The following is a 16,609-nucleotide window of genomic DNA, read 5'->3' on the forward strand; positions in this document are numbered from 1 at the left end:
GTTTATACGCATTGGGTATCTTATATAATCAAACAAGGATAAACCTGGTTCAGAATAGAGCATATTGGTAGCGATCTACTGCTTAGTTACAGCATATACAAAGAAGCTCTTCTGCAATAATTTTTTATAACGTCCCTCTAAATATTCTGAGCACATAGTCTGAAAACAAAAGTCAGAAATGCTTGCCTAAAGGAACAGATTGGTAAATCAGAGGGGAAATTCTCAAGTTCATGTCTTATTTTAATTAAATACCAATGTGGGGCAGTGTACAAAATTAGCCAGGCGCCCGACACATTTTGCACCTGGCTATTGGCAACTTGGAAAACTCAGCAGTGGCCAGAAGATTGGAGAAGATCAGTCTACATCCCAATCCCAAAGAAGGGCAGTGCCAAAGAATGCTCCAACTATCGCACAATTGCACTAATTTCTCACGCTAGCAAGGTTATGCTTAAAATTCTACAAGGAAGGCTCAAGCAGTATGTGGACCGAGAACTCCCAGAAGTGCAAGCTGGATTTAGAAGAGGCAGAGGAACCAGAGACCAAATTGCAAACATGCGCTGGATTATGGAGAAAGCTAGAGAGTTCCAGAAAGACATTTACTTCTGCTTCATTGACTATGCAAAAGCCTTTGACTGTGTCGACCATGGCAAACTATGGCAAGTTCTTAAAGAAATGGGAGTGCCTGATCACCTCATCTGTCTCCTGAGAAATCTCTATGTGGGACAAGAAGCTACAGTTAGAACTGGATATGGAACAACTGACTGGTTCAAAATTGGGAAAGGAGTACGACAAGGCTGCATTTTGTCTCCCTGCTTATTTAACTTATATGCAGAATTCATCATGCGAAAGGCTGGGCTGGATGAATCCCTAGCCGGAATTAAGATTGCCGGAAGAAATATCAACAACCTCAGATATGCAGATGACACAACCTTGATGGCAGAAAGTGAGGAGGAATTAAAGAACCTTTTATTGAGGGTGAAAGAGGAGAGTGCAAAATATGGTCTGAAGCTCAACATCAAAAAAACGAAGATCATGGCTACTGGTCCCATCACCTCCTGGCAAATAGAAGGGGAAGAAATGGAGGCAGTGAGAGATTTTACTTTCTTGGGCTTCATGATCACTGGAGATGGTGACAGCAGCCACGAAATTAAAAGACGCCTGCTTCTTGGGAGAAGGGCAATGACAGGCCTAGACAGCATCTTGAGAAGTAGAGACATCACCTTGCCAACAAAGGTCCGTATAGTTAAAGCTATGGTTTTCCCAGTAGTGATGTATGGAAGTGAGAGCTGGACCATAAAGAAGGCTGATCGCCGAAGAATTGATGCTTTTGAATTCTGGTGCTGGAGGAGACTCTTGAGAGTCCCATGGACTGCAAGAAGATCAAACCTCTCCATTCTGAAGGAAATCAGCCCTGAGTGCTCACTGGAAGGACAGATTGTGAAGCTGAGGCTCCAGTACTTTGGCCACCTCATGAGAAGAGAAGACTCCCTGGAGAAGACCCTGATGTTGGGAAAGATGGAGGGCACAAGGAGAAGGGGGCGACAGAGGACGAGATGGTTGGATAGTGTTTTCGAGGTTACCAGCATGAGTCTGACCAAGCTGCGGGGGGCAGTGGAGGACAGGAGTGCCTGGCGTTCTCTGGTCCATGGGGTCACGAAGAGTCGGACACGACTAAACGACTAAACAACAACAACAACATACTGATAGGATCATATGCGTATTACTTTAGAGGTTGTTTTGTAAGAGTGGAGCTACCAACAAGAAGGCTCTGCTTATTTCTCCCAGAACGCTGAATGATCTTACAGGCGGGATTCTGATCAGGACTTTGGGAAGTTTAGTTCTGTGAGAGAAAATAGGAATCTCCTAACAGCTCTCAGCACCCTTAACAGATTACAGTTCCCAGGATCCTTTGAGGGAAGCCGTGGCTGTTTAAAGTGACATGTAAAAGGTAAAGGTAAAGGGACCCCTGACCATTGGGTCCAGTCGTGGCCGACTCTGGGGTTGCAGTGCTCATCTCGCTGTATTGGCCAAGGGAGCCGGTGTACAGTTTCCGGGTCATGTGGCCAGCATGACTAAGCCGCTTCTGGTGAACCAGAGCAGTGCACAGAAACGCCGTTTACCTTCCCACTGGAGCAGTACCTATTTATCTACTTGCACTTTGACATGCTTTCGAACTGCTAAGTTGGCAGGAGCAGGGACCGAGCAACGGGAGCTTCTGATCGGCAAGTCCTAGGCTCTGTGGTTTGCACCTGGCTACTGGCGACTTATCACTAGACAGATAGATATACATACTCCCAAAACTGTTTTACTGAGCCTGAACCTTTGCGACAGTGAAGTATTTGGTCCTAAAGCTGCTTCCTTGCTGTACTGGAAAAGCCCTCGTGCATGGATGAAGGTGAAGAATTGCACATCGTCAAAGAGTGAGCTACTAACTCCCTATTAGGAAACACTGGTCTGCGAGCGCTCCAATTGGAGAACAGCTTTTACCACTGTAACGGAAGCTCTTTCCACACGTCAGCTTTCATAGGGTTAGTCTCCTGAATGAGTTTTTTCTCGGTGTCGAGAAAGGTGATTACTGCGGCGTTGGCTCTTTCCACACTGCAAACATTTATATGGTTTGTCCCCTGTGTGAATTCTCCTATGTGCATGAAGGGTGCTAGAGTCACTGAAGCTTTTTCTACATTCCAAGTATTTATACGGTTTGCCCCCCGTATGAGTTCTTTGATGCAAAGTAAGGAGGCTACCGTGACCAAACCTCTTTCCACACTCCAGGCGTTCATGCGGTTTGTTCCCCGTATGAGATGCCTGATGTCATTTAAGGTGAAAATTGCACTTGAAGGTTTCTCCACACTCAATGCACTTATATGGCTTCTCCCCTGTGTGAATTCTATGGTGCATGTTAAGGGACCTGCTGTGACTGAAGCTCTTTCTCCCCTGTATGAGTTATTTGATGTCTAATAAGGATGCTTCTGGCACTGAAGCTCTTTCCACACTCCATGCATTTATAAAGTTTCTCCCCTGTGAGTTCTTTGATGTTTAGTAAAGGTACTATAGTCACTGAAGCTCTTTCCACACTCCATGCATTTATAAGGTTTTTCACCTGTATGAAGTCGTCGATGCACATTAAGGGAGGCACTCTGATTGAAGCTCTTTCCACACTCCATGCATGTATATGGTTTTTCCCCTGTGTGAGTTCTTTGATGTTTAGTAAGGGTACTACTGTCAAGGAAACTCTTTCCACATTCCCAGCATTTATAAGGTTTCTCCCCTGTATGAGTTCTTTGATGCACATTAAGGTGGGCACTGTTTCTGAATCTCTTTCCACACTCCATGCATTCATAAGGTTTCTCCCCTGTATGAATTATCTGATGCACATTAAGTTGGCCACTGTATCTGAATCTCTTTCCACACTCCATGCATTCATAAGGTTTCTCCCCTGTATGAGTTCTTTGATGCACATTAAGTTGGCTACTGGATTTGAAGCCCTTACCACACTCCAGGCATTTATATGGTTTCTCCCCTGTATGAGTTCTTTGATGCAAATTAAGCTGGCCACTGTCTCTGAAGCTCTTTCCACACTCCATGCATCCATAAGGTTTTTCACCTGAGTGTACTCTTTGATGTATAGTAAGGGCTGCGCGACTACAGAATCTCTTTCCGCACACAGTACATTCATGTTTTTTCTCCACTCCGTTAATCTGATTTTCATCTTCTTGGGAAACACTGTGTTCATCCCTTGGCTTCACTGTTTCTCTCGTCTCTTGTTTGTTGGCTCCATCTTGAACCCCCCACTTCCTTTCCTTCTCTTGCTCCTCACCTCTTTCTGGCCAGACTTCTGATGGCTCCTCCTCATCCAGGACCCCCCAAACATCTCCTGATGGAATAAAAATTTTAAAATAAAGGTTGATACAGCTGCTTCCTTATCAAAACTCAAGGCCTGGCACTATGTTAAAGGCGTTTTACATAAAAACAAATGGTGTGATACCTGGTTTTAATAAAATATCACCATTTAATCAAGGGTTATTTGTATCAGAAAAGTTCTGGTGAGCAGTCCCTAAGATTAACCAAGCCATAAATAACACAATTTAAACCAGCAGGCAATAACATCAACAGAGCCTGCCTGCCTATGGACCTGTGTGAGGCGGCTGCCTCAGGTGTCACCCCCAAAGGGGCTTAGCTTTGCTGCTAGTCTCCCCGGCTTCCAGGGGCGAAGTGGGATGGGCAGCAAAGCTCTGTGAGTCCTCTCTCCTCCAGCCAAGTCCAGAAAAGGATCTCCCCCAACAAGGGCAAGTCCACAAGAGGGCAGACATTCCACCACTCAGCTTTGTCAGGATCTGAAAAGGCTCTTTGCCAGTGAATGGGGGGAGGCGTCTGCACCCCTTGGTGGTCTGGTGGGGTGAGGGGCCACCACCCCACCAAACTTGCAGGGGTATGCTCCTTATGGATTTTGAGCCCCCATTGTGGGGGCAGAAGTGAGACCACCCCTGAGCATTGATAATACAGCACTGCAACTCAGAGCAGCTTGAAAGTCTAGCTCTGAAGAGCTTGTTGAAAAACCAAAATGAATAATAACAATAATAGCATTTATTTTATTTATATCCCAACCGTCTGGCTGGGTTTCCCAAGCCACTCTGGGTGGCTTACAGCATATATAAAAATGCAATCAAACCTCATATATTAAGAAACAGAATATTCTATATATGCAACAAACAAACCAATACATCAATAGAAACCAATAACAATAACAAGATACTCAAGTATTCTACAAATTAGGATCCCCCGCACAGAAGATTTTTAGTATGCTTTTCCCACCATTCTCCACGCTAGATTGCCACAATGCATTATACTTCAGGCTGCTTTAGAAGAGCGTTCAGAAACTACAGAGTCCTGACCGGTGCAAGAGGCTCTGAGCATATCTGGGTTCCTGTCTTCCAGTCAAGGTGCTGATTTTGACTTATGTAGCTCAATGGCTGCTTCTCATGAATCCACCGAGAGCCTGCGCTCATCATCAGAGGTCCTTCTCACAGTGCCCTCTCCAACTGAGGTGCAAAGAGAGGCAATACAGAATGCGTCTTTCAGTGCTGGCTCCCCACCTAAAGAATGCTCTCCCCCAGGGAGGCAACCCAGAAGCCATCACTGGCTAATTGTAGCAGAGAAGCAAGAATATTTATTTTCAGCCAGGCTTCTGGCTTTTATCTTGGGAGAAAAACAAACACTTTGACTGTAGCACCCTGCTTGTGGTTAACACTTAGCTGGAATGAAATATTCAACGCAGCAATAGAGAAATTAAAATAGTAATTTATTTGTCAGACAAATAAATATGAGGCACAGTGGTATATGGTTACCAAGCTCTGGCCTGGCCTCTTGCCATTCTGGCCAGCACTTATATTTCCTTAATCCAGCCCCCTTGCTCCTCCTGTGGCTGCCTCTGTCCAATCAGCCTGGTTGAAATTCCTATTGGCTGTTTGCTAGAGCCAATCACAAAAGATACACCCATTTCCTTCTTGCCCTTTTATGGAAATCAAAAAGCTATATATTCTTCTATCTATAAATGACAAATAAGTAGTAATATATCTTACATGTGTCTCAACAAGGAATCTTAATTACCAGCTCACCTCTTGCCCTCCTTGCCCTATTGCCTTCCAAAACAGATAATTAATCTTAAATTTTTATCTTATGCATATGTCAAAGATTGAGTTCACATCAACATTGAGATCTCCTTCATTTGAAGGTTTCTAAACAAAAGGCCTGACAACCATATATTAGGAGCGCTCGATTGGCGTCTTCTGTCTGGCAAGGGGGGGCTGGTGCCTGACTTAATTTCAGGATAGTTACAACTCTTACAACTATATGAAATAAGAATCTAGCATTTCTTAAATCCTTTGCATAATTATATTTAAACTAATATATTTAATACATAAATAACCTTTTAAAAGGAAAAGAAATCTTAAAAGGATCTTAGTTTAAGAAACAAACAGCTTTTGAAAAGTCTTCCCAGAAAATGTTCTGTTTCTACCAGCTAGATGCTTTTTCACTGCTCTTGACCTTCTTTAACCTTAGGAAGAAGATATGGCTCATTTTACTATTTATCCACCCTTAATTTGTAGGGTCAGTGTAACCTTGGCTGTCAGCCTGTAATTCCCTTTTTACGACTTTGAGAATTGTTTTCTGCTATAAATCAGGGGGGCCCCTTGTCTAGGAGTAAAAATATCTTGTCAAGGTTTTTAGGCAACTGGTCTTCTAAGACTGGTCTTTTAAGATACAAGCCCTGATTAAACATATAAGCTTTAATAAAAATGCAGGCTTATGATTAGATGCCTCATTCCCCCCTTTCAAGCTCAAGGACCTTCATCCCAAGTGTCCTTGATAGCTTGACCTTCATCATATTCCTGAGGTAAAGCTCTGTATAGGGCCATGATATGAGGTAGAGTTTCATTTGAAATCATCTTGCTAATTGTACTTCTAAAACATGAAATGATACATGGCACCATACATAAAACCATTATTACTACTGTCAAGAAAAACAAGCAAGACAATAGTATCCCTTTGAGTCCTGCGACATTAGGTAACCAATTGGTGAGCCATCCCATATCCCATCCTTCCCATGTTTGTACTGGGACATGTGCTATATTCTTCATCTTTGTGGCCAACACACGGATTGCCTCACCATTATCAGAAATGTTGAAGCAACAGGCATTCCCTGTCAAGTTCAAGACTCCACATAGGCCTCCCTGCCTGGCAAGTACATAATCCATTCCCATTTTCAGCTGCAAAATGGCGGCTCTACTTTCATCCAACTGTTGTGCAATAAGTCTCAAACTCTGGGCCGTTGCATTGGTTACAAGTTCCACTACTGCTTGCAATCGAATTATTCTGTTTAGATTATAAATAGGATCCCGTGCCCCTTGTATGAGCTCACCAGGATTCCAGGAGGCAGGATCATAATAGGCTATAATGCGCTCTGGTGGCCAATCATCAGTACCGCTCCAACTTTGGGTACTTCCTCCTGCTATATGAGAAATGTCAGCGTTTCTTCGTGTACGCTTGGCCGAACTAGTGGGCATAATCCACATTGGTGGTAATACCCATCCCAAGAAACAAGTCCCACTCCATTTGGAAGGGAGTTTCTTGTATGCCCATTCTCCACATATCCACCACAACCATCGGGTCTGAGGTTTTTGGTACGTGGAGTGCAGAAGGCGAAATATCAAAAGGGGTAGAGAGTTCACAGTGCAGTATGTTAGATTGCCTTCTTCTGTCACAGTTATGTTCCATACCATTTTCCATGCATGAATAAAAGGAGGTGCACAGGGCAAGGTATTCCGAGTTCGATACGTAGTACCGTTTGCCCAGGTTTGACTATTCTTAATATAATCCCAAGTATAGTGGCAATGAGAAGAGCCTATCATGGTAGGAGCAGCTGAATCTGATGATTTATGCACACAGAATTCCCCTTGCACAGGTATAACTCGTATTGGTTTAGTTGAGTTCCATCCGGGGAAATTCTGTACTTCTGTTTGGTGTGGCATTTCGCTTACCATACCAATGGCATTTAATGGTATCGGTAATAAGGGCATACCTCCCTCTGAATCATCTGGCCCAAGAGAGCAAACAAGGCAATTAGTCCTATTTGCAACATTGGCTACCATCTCAGCTAAGCCTACCCACATATTGTGGTCATGGCGGAATCCATATTTAGCAAATTTGGTCAGATTCAAGGACCCTTCCCCTTCCCAAGGGATCAGGATTAATAATAAAATCATGTTGATGTCTAGCATATGCATTCCTTCCACAAAAGATTACCTTATTGTGATAGCAAATAAATATTAGCCCCAATATAATTCCCCCAGTGACAGAAATGGGGAACCACCAAGACCAAAACATATATCCCGAGGATCCCCAATGAGTAATATCCCTTATAATTGTTCCACAAGGGGGGCAGTCAATCAATTGTATAAGAGAATCTTCCCGTCCACAGTCACTGGTTCAGACGCTCCTCAAGCTTCAGGCGTGCGCAGGTCAGCCAGCTTCCAGGTTGTGGCTGCAGCAGGCCGGTCGTCTAAATGTTGCCCGTGACCTAGCCCGTTCCCGGTAGGGCTAGATACAGGGGTTTTTGGAGAGAGTCAGTTTTAAAGGATTAGAGGGGTCACCTTTGCACGTCCAACTGCCTTCAGACTTCTTCAAACGAGAGTGATGAATCCAGGGGGTCACCTCAGCTACCTTCACCGCTGTTGGAGTAGAGAGCAAGACGGTGTAAGGTCCACGCCACTTAGGTGCAAGTGGATCGCGTTTCCACTCTTTCACCCATACGCTATCGCCAGCCTGGAACTGATGAATCGGCTCGGCAATGCTGCACGGCGTGCGCTCGAGGGCCCACCTGTTAAGAGAAACAAAAACACGGGAGAGAGATTGCACTTGTTCCTGTGTCACATGGTCTCCTATTTGTTTAAGGTCAGCTGGAATATCCTGAACAAAGGAGGGTGGCCTCCCATACAGGAGCTCAAAAGGTGACAACTTAAGTCTTTTTGTGGGTGCACACCGAACACGAAACAGTGTTATGGGTAACACATCTACCCATCCCAATCCCGTTTCCTGGGTTAATTTTGCCAATTGGGTTTTCAGAGTCCGATTCATTCTTTCAGTTTTCCCTGAACTCTGAGGCCTATATGCTGCATGCAGTCTCCATTTCACTTGTAGGACTCGACATACTTCTTGTACTACTTGATCAATGAATGCTGGCCCATTATCACTTCCAATGCATCTAGGTAATCCAAACCTCGGGATCAATTCAGTGAGGAGTCTCTTAGTTACCTCTCGTGCCTTTTCAGTTCGGGTGGGAAAAGCTTCAACCCATCCGGTAAGAGTATCTACAAACACAAGGAGATACTTGAATCCCTTAGAAGGGACCAACTCTGTGAAGTCCACAATTAGGCTTTCCATGGGGACGTATCCCACATGCTGAATTCCAGGAGGTTGTACCGGTCCCTGCCTGGGATTGTTTTTAGCACAAAGAACACATTTCTGTGAAATGCAAGTTGCTAATTGTGATAGATTAATAATATACAACTTCCGACTGAGACTCTCTCTGGTTGCAGTACCGCCAAGGTGAGTAGATTCATGATAATTTCTTACAATTGTGCCTGCTAGATGATGAGGTACATAAATCCTATTATCCGGCAGGATCATCCAACCGTCCTTCACAACCGCTCCTTCCTGTTCAGCCCACTTCCTCTCTTCTGGGGTATAGTGAGGTTTAACTTCTTCTGGAACTACCTCTGGTATGAGGGCTGCTATAAATCCTCCCACAGGCTTTTGGGCTGCCTCTCGGGCTGCTTTGTCAGCAGCATGATTTCCTCTGGTTATTGGATCCCTTCCTCGTCCATGACCTTTGCAGTGCATTACAGCAATCTGTTCTGGAGCCCATACTGCTTCCAACAGGATTTCTACTTCAGGTCCATATTTCAAGGCCTTCCCGTGGGCTCCGATTAGACCTCTTTCTTTCCATAGAGCTCCATGTGCATGCAGGGTTAAGAAGGCATATTTAGAATCAGTATAGATGTTTGCCTTACATCCAGCTGCCAATTGCAGAGCTCTAGTTAAACCTATAAGTTCAGCTTTTTGTGCTGAGGTGCCAGCAGGCAAAGCTTCAGCTTCCACAACTTCCTCATTAGTGACCACAGCATATCCTGCTCGTCTGGCACCTTCATGCAGGTAACTGCTACCATCAGTATAATATACAACATCTGGATTTTTCAATGGCTCATCTTTCAGATCGGGTCTACTGGAATAAACTTCATCCATTATTTGGAGACAATCATGTGATTCTTCATCATCTACCTCTGGTAGGGGCAGCAAAGTCGCTGGATTGAGCATATTCACTACTCGTAGATGAATCCTGGGATTTTCACACAATAGGCCTTGGTATCTAGCCATCCTTGGGTTCGTTAGCCAATAACTACCCTTATATTCCATGAGTGTCAGAACAGCATGAGGTACATTCACATACATCGTCTGGCCAAAGGTAAATTTATCAGCTTCTTTGACAAGGCTTGCAGTGGCCGCTACTGCCCTTAGGCATGGAGGCCATCCTTTTGCTACTGAGTCCAATTGTTTAGACAAATAAGCTACTGGACGGTTCCAACTTCCTAATCTCTGGGTCAGGACTGCCGCTGCAATCCCATTCTGTTCATGTACATACAGCTGAAAGGGTTTTTCCGAATTAGGCAATCCAAGGGCTGGGGCCTCCATAAGTCGTTGTTTGATAACTAAAAAGGCTTGTTTCTGCTCAGGTCCCCATACAAATGGGTCCTTTTCTGCACCTCGAGTGCTTTCATGTAAGGGCTTGGCCAGACTGCTAAAATCAGGTATCCATAGTCTACAAAACCCTGCTGTTCCCAGGAATCCTCTAAGTTGTTTTCTTGTGGTAGGTTCCTTGATAAGGCAAATAGCTTCTTTCCTCAGTGGTGAAAAGAGTATTTAGGAGCTGGCGACAATCTGTCCAAGTAGGACTATGAGTATTTACTATTGAAGTCACCAAGTCCATCATAGCCTGAGGTTTTTCTGCGAAAGATGGGGTGTGTGTTTTCCAATTCATCAGATCCGTAGTCGTGAATGGAATATATTGCAGGGTCGAAGTTCGAGGTGGCCGTGGTCCGGGTTGCCCGTTAACCAGCACAGGCTCCTCAAGTGCATCAAATACTCTTCTAAGAGGGGCTACTACGTGACCTTTTTCTTCACTTTGCTCTAGGGGCCTCAAATCATAGGGGATAGTATTTGTCCCAAGGCGTTCTTTTAGCAGCTTTATACGCCTGGCTGTATTGCTTGCTGACCGATCAAGGTCTCCCTGTAACTTCTGTAATATTTCTCTAGGACTTGGATGTACAGGGGTTTGGGGTAGGCAATCAGTTGTTCCACTAAAGGAGACTGTAGATGGAGGTCTATTAGGAGTCACAGGTGGAATAACCACTTCTGCTTGGGCTTTATTATAGGACTCCAATGCCTCCTGAAGATATTTATCATAATCTATCAAGGAATCAAGCTCTGTGACTCCACCCCCATTATTCATTCCAGTTTCTTGCCTTGGGGTTACAACTGGTGGAGTGTTTGGATTAGGCTCCCTTCGATGTGGAGCATAGGGTGGAGGTGGAAGCACCTCTTCCTCTGGTCCCTCAAAAATGGGTTTGAGTTTATTTGGCAAGATTCCTTTCCTAGCTTCGGCTTTTACAGCCAATAATTTGCATCGTTTGACTTTGCATTCCCTTATCCATGGAGGATTTTTATTTAATGTGCTCAGCCAAGAATCTATATATGAAAATTGTTCTGGGCACCCTCCAGTTTCTTTGGTGATATCAGACCAAAGTTTGCTTACTAAATTTATATCAAAGGTTCCCTGAGATGGCCATCCAGTATTGTATTTCGGCCATTCTAATTCACATAACGTTCTCAAGCGCTCTGGTGTCATTTTGACTCCATATGCCCCTGAGAAGGCTTTCTTAAAATTATTTAACATACATTCAAGAGGTGTATTTCCCCCCTTTGAACCCCCAACTCCCATTGTATGGCCCTGTGAAGTATCCACTCAGTCACACATACACACGCTTTGTGAGATTCCTTGCCCAGATGGAGTCGCCTCACTGGGAACCGAAGTACTACTCACTCCACACTCAGGTCAGCTACAAATTGCTCTGTACTTTCTCACACATACAATGCGCTGGATACTTCACCACACTCTACCTCCCAACCTTTCCCTACACCAGATCACCATCTGATGTACCCAGCCACCTAGCGTACTCAGTTCCCCCTTACTGAGACGCAGAAGTTTGATCAAGACTTCTCTTCCTCCCAATTAATTGGAGGGCCAAAACCCCTTTGTGCACTTACCCTTGGCTGGTTCCCCCCGGTCCGTCGCCGCCAGTGAGCAGGGTATCAGACAGACGAGTCTTCTGCGTTCCCCTGGAAAAATTTTCCAGTGCGCGCTGGGTAAGCAGTTTAGAGGTCCTCTCTCTTGTACCCTGCCCAGTAGGGCGAAGGGGCTGCGTTCCAGCAGACCACTTATCCGAGTCACAGAGGCACCATAAAATGTAGCACCCTGCTTGTGGTTAACACTTAGCTGGAATGAAATATTCAACGCAGCAATAGAGAAATTAAAATAGTAATTTATTTGTCAGACAAATAAATATGAGGCACAGTGGTATATGGTTACCAAGCTCTGGCCTGGCCTCTTGCCATTCTGGCCAGCACTTATATTTCCTTAATCCAGCCCCCTTGCTCCTCCTGTGGCTGCCTCTGTCCAATCAGCCTGGTTGAAATTCCTATTGGCTGTTTGCTAGAGCCAATCACAAAAGATACACCCATTTCCTTCTTGCCCTTTTATGGAAATCAAAAAGCTATATATTCTTCTATCTATAAATGACAAATAAGTAGTAATATATCTTACATGTGTCTCAACAAGGAATCTTAATTACCAGCTCACCTCTTGCCCTCCTTGCCCTATTGCCTTCCAAAACAGATAATTAATCTTAAATTTTTATCTTATGCATATGTCAAAGATTGAGTTCACATCAACATTGAGATCTCCTTCATTTGAAGGTTTCTAAACAAAAGGCCTGACAACCATATATTAGGAGCGCTCGATTGGCGTCTTCTGTCTGGCAAGGGGGGGCTGGTGCCTGACTTAATTTCAGGATAGTTACAACTCTTACAACTATATGAAATAAGAATCTAGCATTTCTTAAATCCTTTGCATAATTATATTTAAACTAATATATTTAATACATAAATAACCTTTTAAAAGGAAAAGAAATCTTAAAAGGATCTTAGTTTAAGAAACAAACAGCTTTTGAAAAGTCTTCCCAGAAAATGTTCTGTTTCTACCAGCTAGATGCTTTTTCACTGCTCTTGACCTTCTTTAACCTTAGGAAGAAGATATGGCTCATTTTACTATTTATCCACCCTTAATTTGTAGGGTCAGTGTAACCTTGGCTGTCAGCCTGTAATTCCCTTTTTACGACTTTGAGAATTGTTTTCTGCTATAAATCAGGGGGGCCCCTTGTCTAGGAGTAAAAATATCTTGTCAAGGTTTTTAGGCAACTGGTCTTCTAAGACTGGTCTTTTAAGATACAAGCCCTGATTAAACATATAAGCTTTAATAAAAATGCAGGCTTATGATTAGATGCCTCATGACCTCCTTTAGTGGAGCTGAAGGGAGGCACTCCGAGCCACTGAGGAACCCATACCTATTATAACTATTAATGAAGGCGAAAAGGATCCTTACCCTGAGAGGTCACCATCTCACGAACCTCCACCATGACGTCCTTCTACAGAGCTCTCCGTAGGGCCCAGTTGTCGTCAGCGAAATGCAAGGACACCTGTCAAAGCTCACTGATCCCTGGAAGGACAGAACAATTCCCTTCTTTATAGGCACTCCAAGGCAAGGTGTGGAAACCATCTCTCCTCAGATCCCCCTCCAATGATAGATGGGGCAACTGGAGATTTTACCTTCAGTGTGTTTGTTTTTTAATAAGAAAGACATGAAAATCTGGATAACTAAATTTAAGACTGGGTGAAATGAGTGCTTTGTCCCACCCCATACTCCCTCCTTCCTCCCCTTCCTCAGGTGTGTGAAGACCAAACAAGTGGAGAGGGATGGTTTTTTCAATGATGGCTTTATGCATACTGGTTTCTAAATTGGTTTGTGGATTTTAGTTGTGTTCTAGCTACCGTTGGATCACTGTGCCACTTGAGAGGGCTTTTCAGTTAGGTGTTTAGAAATCTTGAACATAAGATAAAATTACTACAGCTGCAGATGGCCAGTTATATCCCCAGGGGCCCACCTTTTTTAATGATGAATGTTTAGTTCATACATTTTGCAGAGGACAAGTTTTGTGCTGTGTTTAAAATTTTTCTCGTGGTTTAATTTTCAGTGGACCTATGGCCTTTGATACAATAAAATGTCAAAGAGACTTAACCGAGGAGGATCCTGTCTGGCCATAGAGTCTGCAGCTCCTTCTGCACTCTATAGGGTGCTACCTTTGAAGGTGACCCGGAAACCAGAAGTAATCCAGAATGCAGCAGCTAGACTGGTAACTGGGAGAGGCGGCCGAGACCACCTAAGACCTGAAAAACTTACATTTTCTCCCAGTACATTAATTAGCAAAATTCAAAGTGTTGGTGCTGACCATTAAAGCCCTAAATGTCCTTGGCCCAGTATACCTGAAGGAGCATCTCCACCCCATCGTTCAGCCCGGACACTGAGGTCCAGCTCCAAGGGCTTTCTGGCAGTTCCCTCGCGGCAAGAAGCCAAATTACAGGGAACCAGGCAGAGGGCCTTCTCGGTAGTGGCACCCGCCCTGTGGAAAGCCCTCCCATCAGATGTCAAGGAAATAAACAACTATCTGAGTTTCATAAGACATCTGAAGACAGCCCTGTTGAGGAAAGCTTTTAATGTTTCATCTTTTATTGTGCTTTTAATTTTCTGTTGGGAGCCACCCAGAGTGGCTGGGGAAGCCCAGCTAAATGGGCGGGGTATGAAGGAATAGAATAATCGTAATTCTTGTTCCTCCTGCTCCTCCCTGGCTGGCAGGAGACTCTCCTGGCTCCCTGTTCACTCCCTGCCATTCCTCCCCATTCCCTGCCCTGCGGCCTTTGCTGGGCGCTCCTTCTGCTTTCTCTGGACAGAGGAGCGGGAGAAAAGGCCGCAGGATGAGGCCAGAGGCCGGCGAAGGCCAGCGAGCAGCGTCGCTTCGGCCTCCCGCTTCCCCTCCCAGGAGAGGACGACCTTTCCCCGCCGCCCAGGAGGGACGCGGCGCCCTCCCTCTCGCCCCCCAGTTCCGCCCCCGGCTCGGCCCCCTCCCCCCAGTTACCCGCCTCCAGGGAGGACAGCATCAACCCGGGGAAGCGGAACAGGAAGCGGAAGCGCCTCCTCTCTCGCCAGTCTTCCCTTCCTCTCTAGGAATCGAAGCTCTGTCGCCGCAGTTAACCCTTGCGGAGCCGCGGGGCAGGAGCCTCTTGGCTGCTCCGGGCAGAGAGGGAGCCCGGCTGGTCTCCGGCTCTGAAGCAGGAGGGGGAAACCCGGCTGCAGGATCAGGCCAGGGATGCCCCCAGTTGCTCCAAGCAGGATCTGAGTACAAAAGCAGCTTTGTCCTCACCTTTAGTATTATATTATGTTATATATTGTATATAACATATATTGTATTGTATATGCCCCTGTAATCTCACTGTATAAAAGTTGTACAAGTGACATTAATGTATTTCAATTTCAATATTTATTTATATCCCGCCTTTCTCCCAGACAGAGAGTCTAGGTGTCTTACAAAGGGGTTGCCATAGTTATAAATTCTAAAAGGCAGGCGGCATTGAGAGGCAAGGAACTGCAAACGTTTCAAAGATCCTGGTTGAAATCAGAATTAGAAAAAAAATCAAGATGCACCTATTTTGTGAAATCAGCTGAGAAGAGAGGTCCAGCGGCTGCAAAAAAAAGTGTACTTTAAATATTTTCAAATGACATAATACGTGACAGAGTCTCGAATTAGGATTAGCTATTTTGGATTGGGACGCGGGTGGCACTGTAGGTTAAACCACAGAGCCTAGGACTTGCCAATCAGAAGGTCGCGGTTTGAATCCCCGCGACGGAGTGAGCTCCCATTGCTCGGTCCCTGCTCCTGCCAACCTACCAGTTCGAAAGCACGTCAAAGTGCAAGTAGATAAATAGGTACAGCTCTGGCAGGAAGGTAAACGGCGTTTCCGTGCGCTGCTCTGGTTCGCCAGGAGCGTCTTAGTCATGCAGGCCACATGACCCGGAAGCTGTACGCCGGCTCCCTTGGCCAGTAAAGCGAGATGAGCGCCGCAACCCCAGAGTCGGCCATGACTGGACCTAATGGTCAGGGGTCCCTTTACCTTTACCTATTTTGAATCAAACCGAGTCCTTTCCAAGTGTGCATCTAAAATGGTGCATGTACAGAGGGAAACAAACCCCCACGAGGGACCTTGGTTTACTGCCTTAGAATAGCACACATGATGTGGAAATTCAAGAAGGAGATCCTGACCGGAGATCAAAATAAAACTAGGTAACGGAATAAAAAAATATTTATTGTGCACAGAGGTAGGGCTCGTGTCACACGATTTTTCCCCACGCACAAAAATATAGCTGGGACTGGCCACTGAGACCACATAACACCTGTCCTGAAAGACATACATTGTCTCCCACTACATTTCCAAGCACAATTCAAAGTGTTGGTGCTGACCTTTAAAGCCCTAAATGGCCTCGGCCCAGTATACCTGAAGAAGCGTCTCCACCCCCATCATTCAGCCCAGACACTGAGGTCCAGCTCCGAGGGCCTCCTGCAGGTTCCCTCACTGCAAAAAGTGAGGATACAGGGAACCAGGCAGAGGGCCTTCTTGGTAGTAGCACCCGCCCTGTGGAATGCCATCCCATCAGATGTCAAGGAAATAAACAACTATCTGACTTTTAGAAGACATCTTTGAAATGTGCTCGGAAACGTGCTGGGAGACAATGTAGGTCTTTCAAGACCGGTGTTATGTGGTCTTGGCAGCCGTTCTCAGTCACCATTCCCAGTCACCAGTGTAGCTGCCGCATTTTGGATTAGCACCA

The 16,609-nt window shown here is 45.2% G+C and overlaps 1 protein-coding gene and 1 long non-coding RNA gene across 3 annotated transcripts; both read right to left on the reverse strand.

The window, feature by feature from the left end:
* Positions 1-231: 231 nt before the first annotated feature.
* On the reverse strand, positions 232-3,584 carry LOC307209836 (uncharacterized protein; the record flags this gene model as incomplete). The annotated part of the gene is made up of 3 exons (XM_079965200.1): positions 232-302; positions 2,250-2,916; positions 2,975-3,584. The coding sequence occupies one exon, from the start codon at positions 3,582-3,584 to the stop codon at positions 3,003-3,005; it is 582 nt and encodes a 193-aa protein (XP_079821326.1). The 3' UTR covers positions 232-302; positions 2,250-2,916; positions 2,975-3,002.
* A 114-nt stretch (positions 3,585-3,698) lies between these two features.
* Positions 3,699-15,014, reverse strand: LOC307209160. 2 transcript variants are annotated; one of them, XR_013835360.1, is made up of 3 exons: positions 14,866-15,014; positions 13,274-13,387; positions 3,699-3,874 (listed from the first exon to the last, which is right to left on the reverse strand). It is a non-coding gene; the product is annotated as an uncharacterized lncRNA (long non-coding RNA). The 2 variants fall into 2 exon arrangements; XR_013835361.1 differs by having other exon boundaries at positions 14,862-15,014.
* Positions 15,015-16,609: the final 1,595 nt, after the last annotated feature.

The sequence above is a fragment of the Podarcis cretensis genome (genome assembly GCF_951804945.1).
Source record: "Podarcis cretensis genome assembly, chromosome: 2".
In the NCBI taxonomy this organism is placed as follows: Eukaryota; Metazoa; Chordata; class Lepidosauria; order Squamata; family Lacertidae; genus Podarcis; species Podarcis cretensis.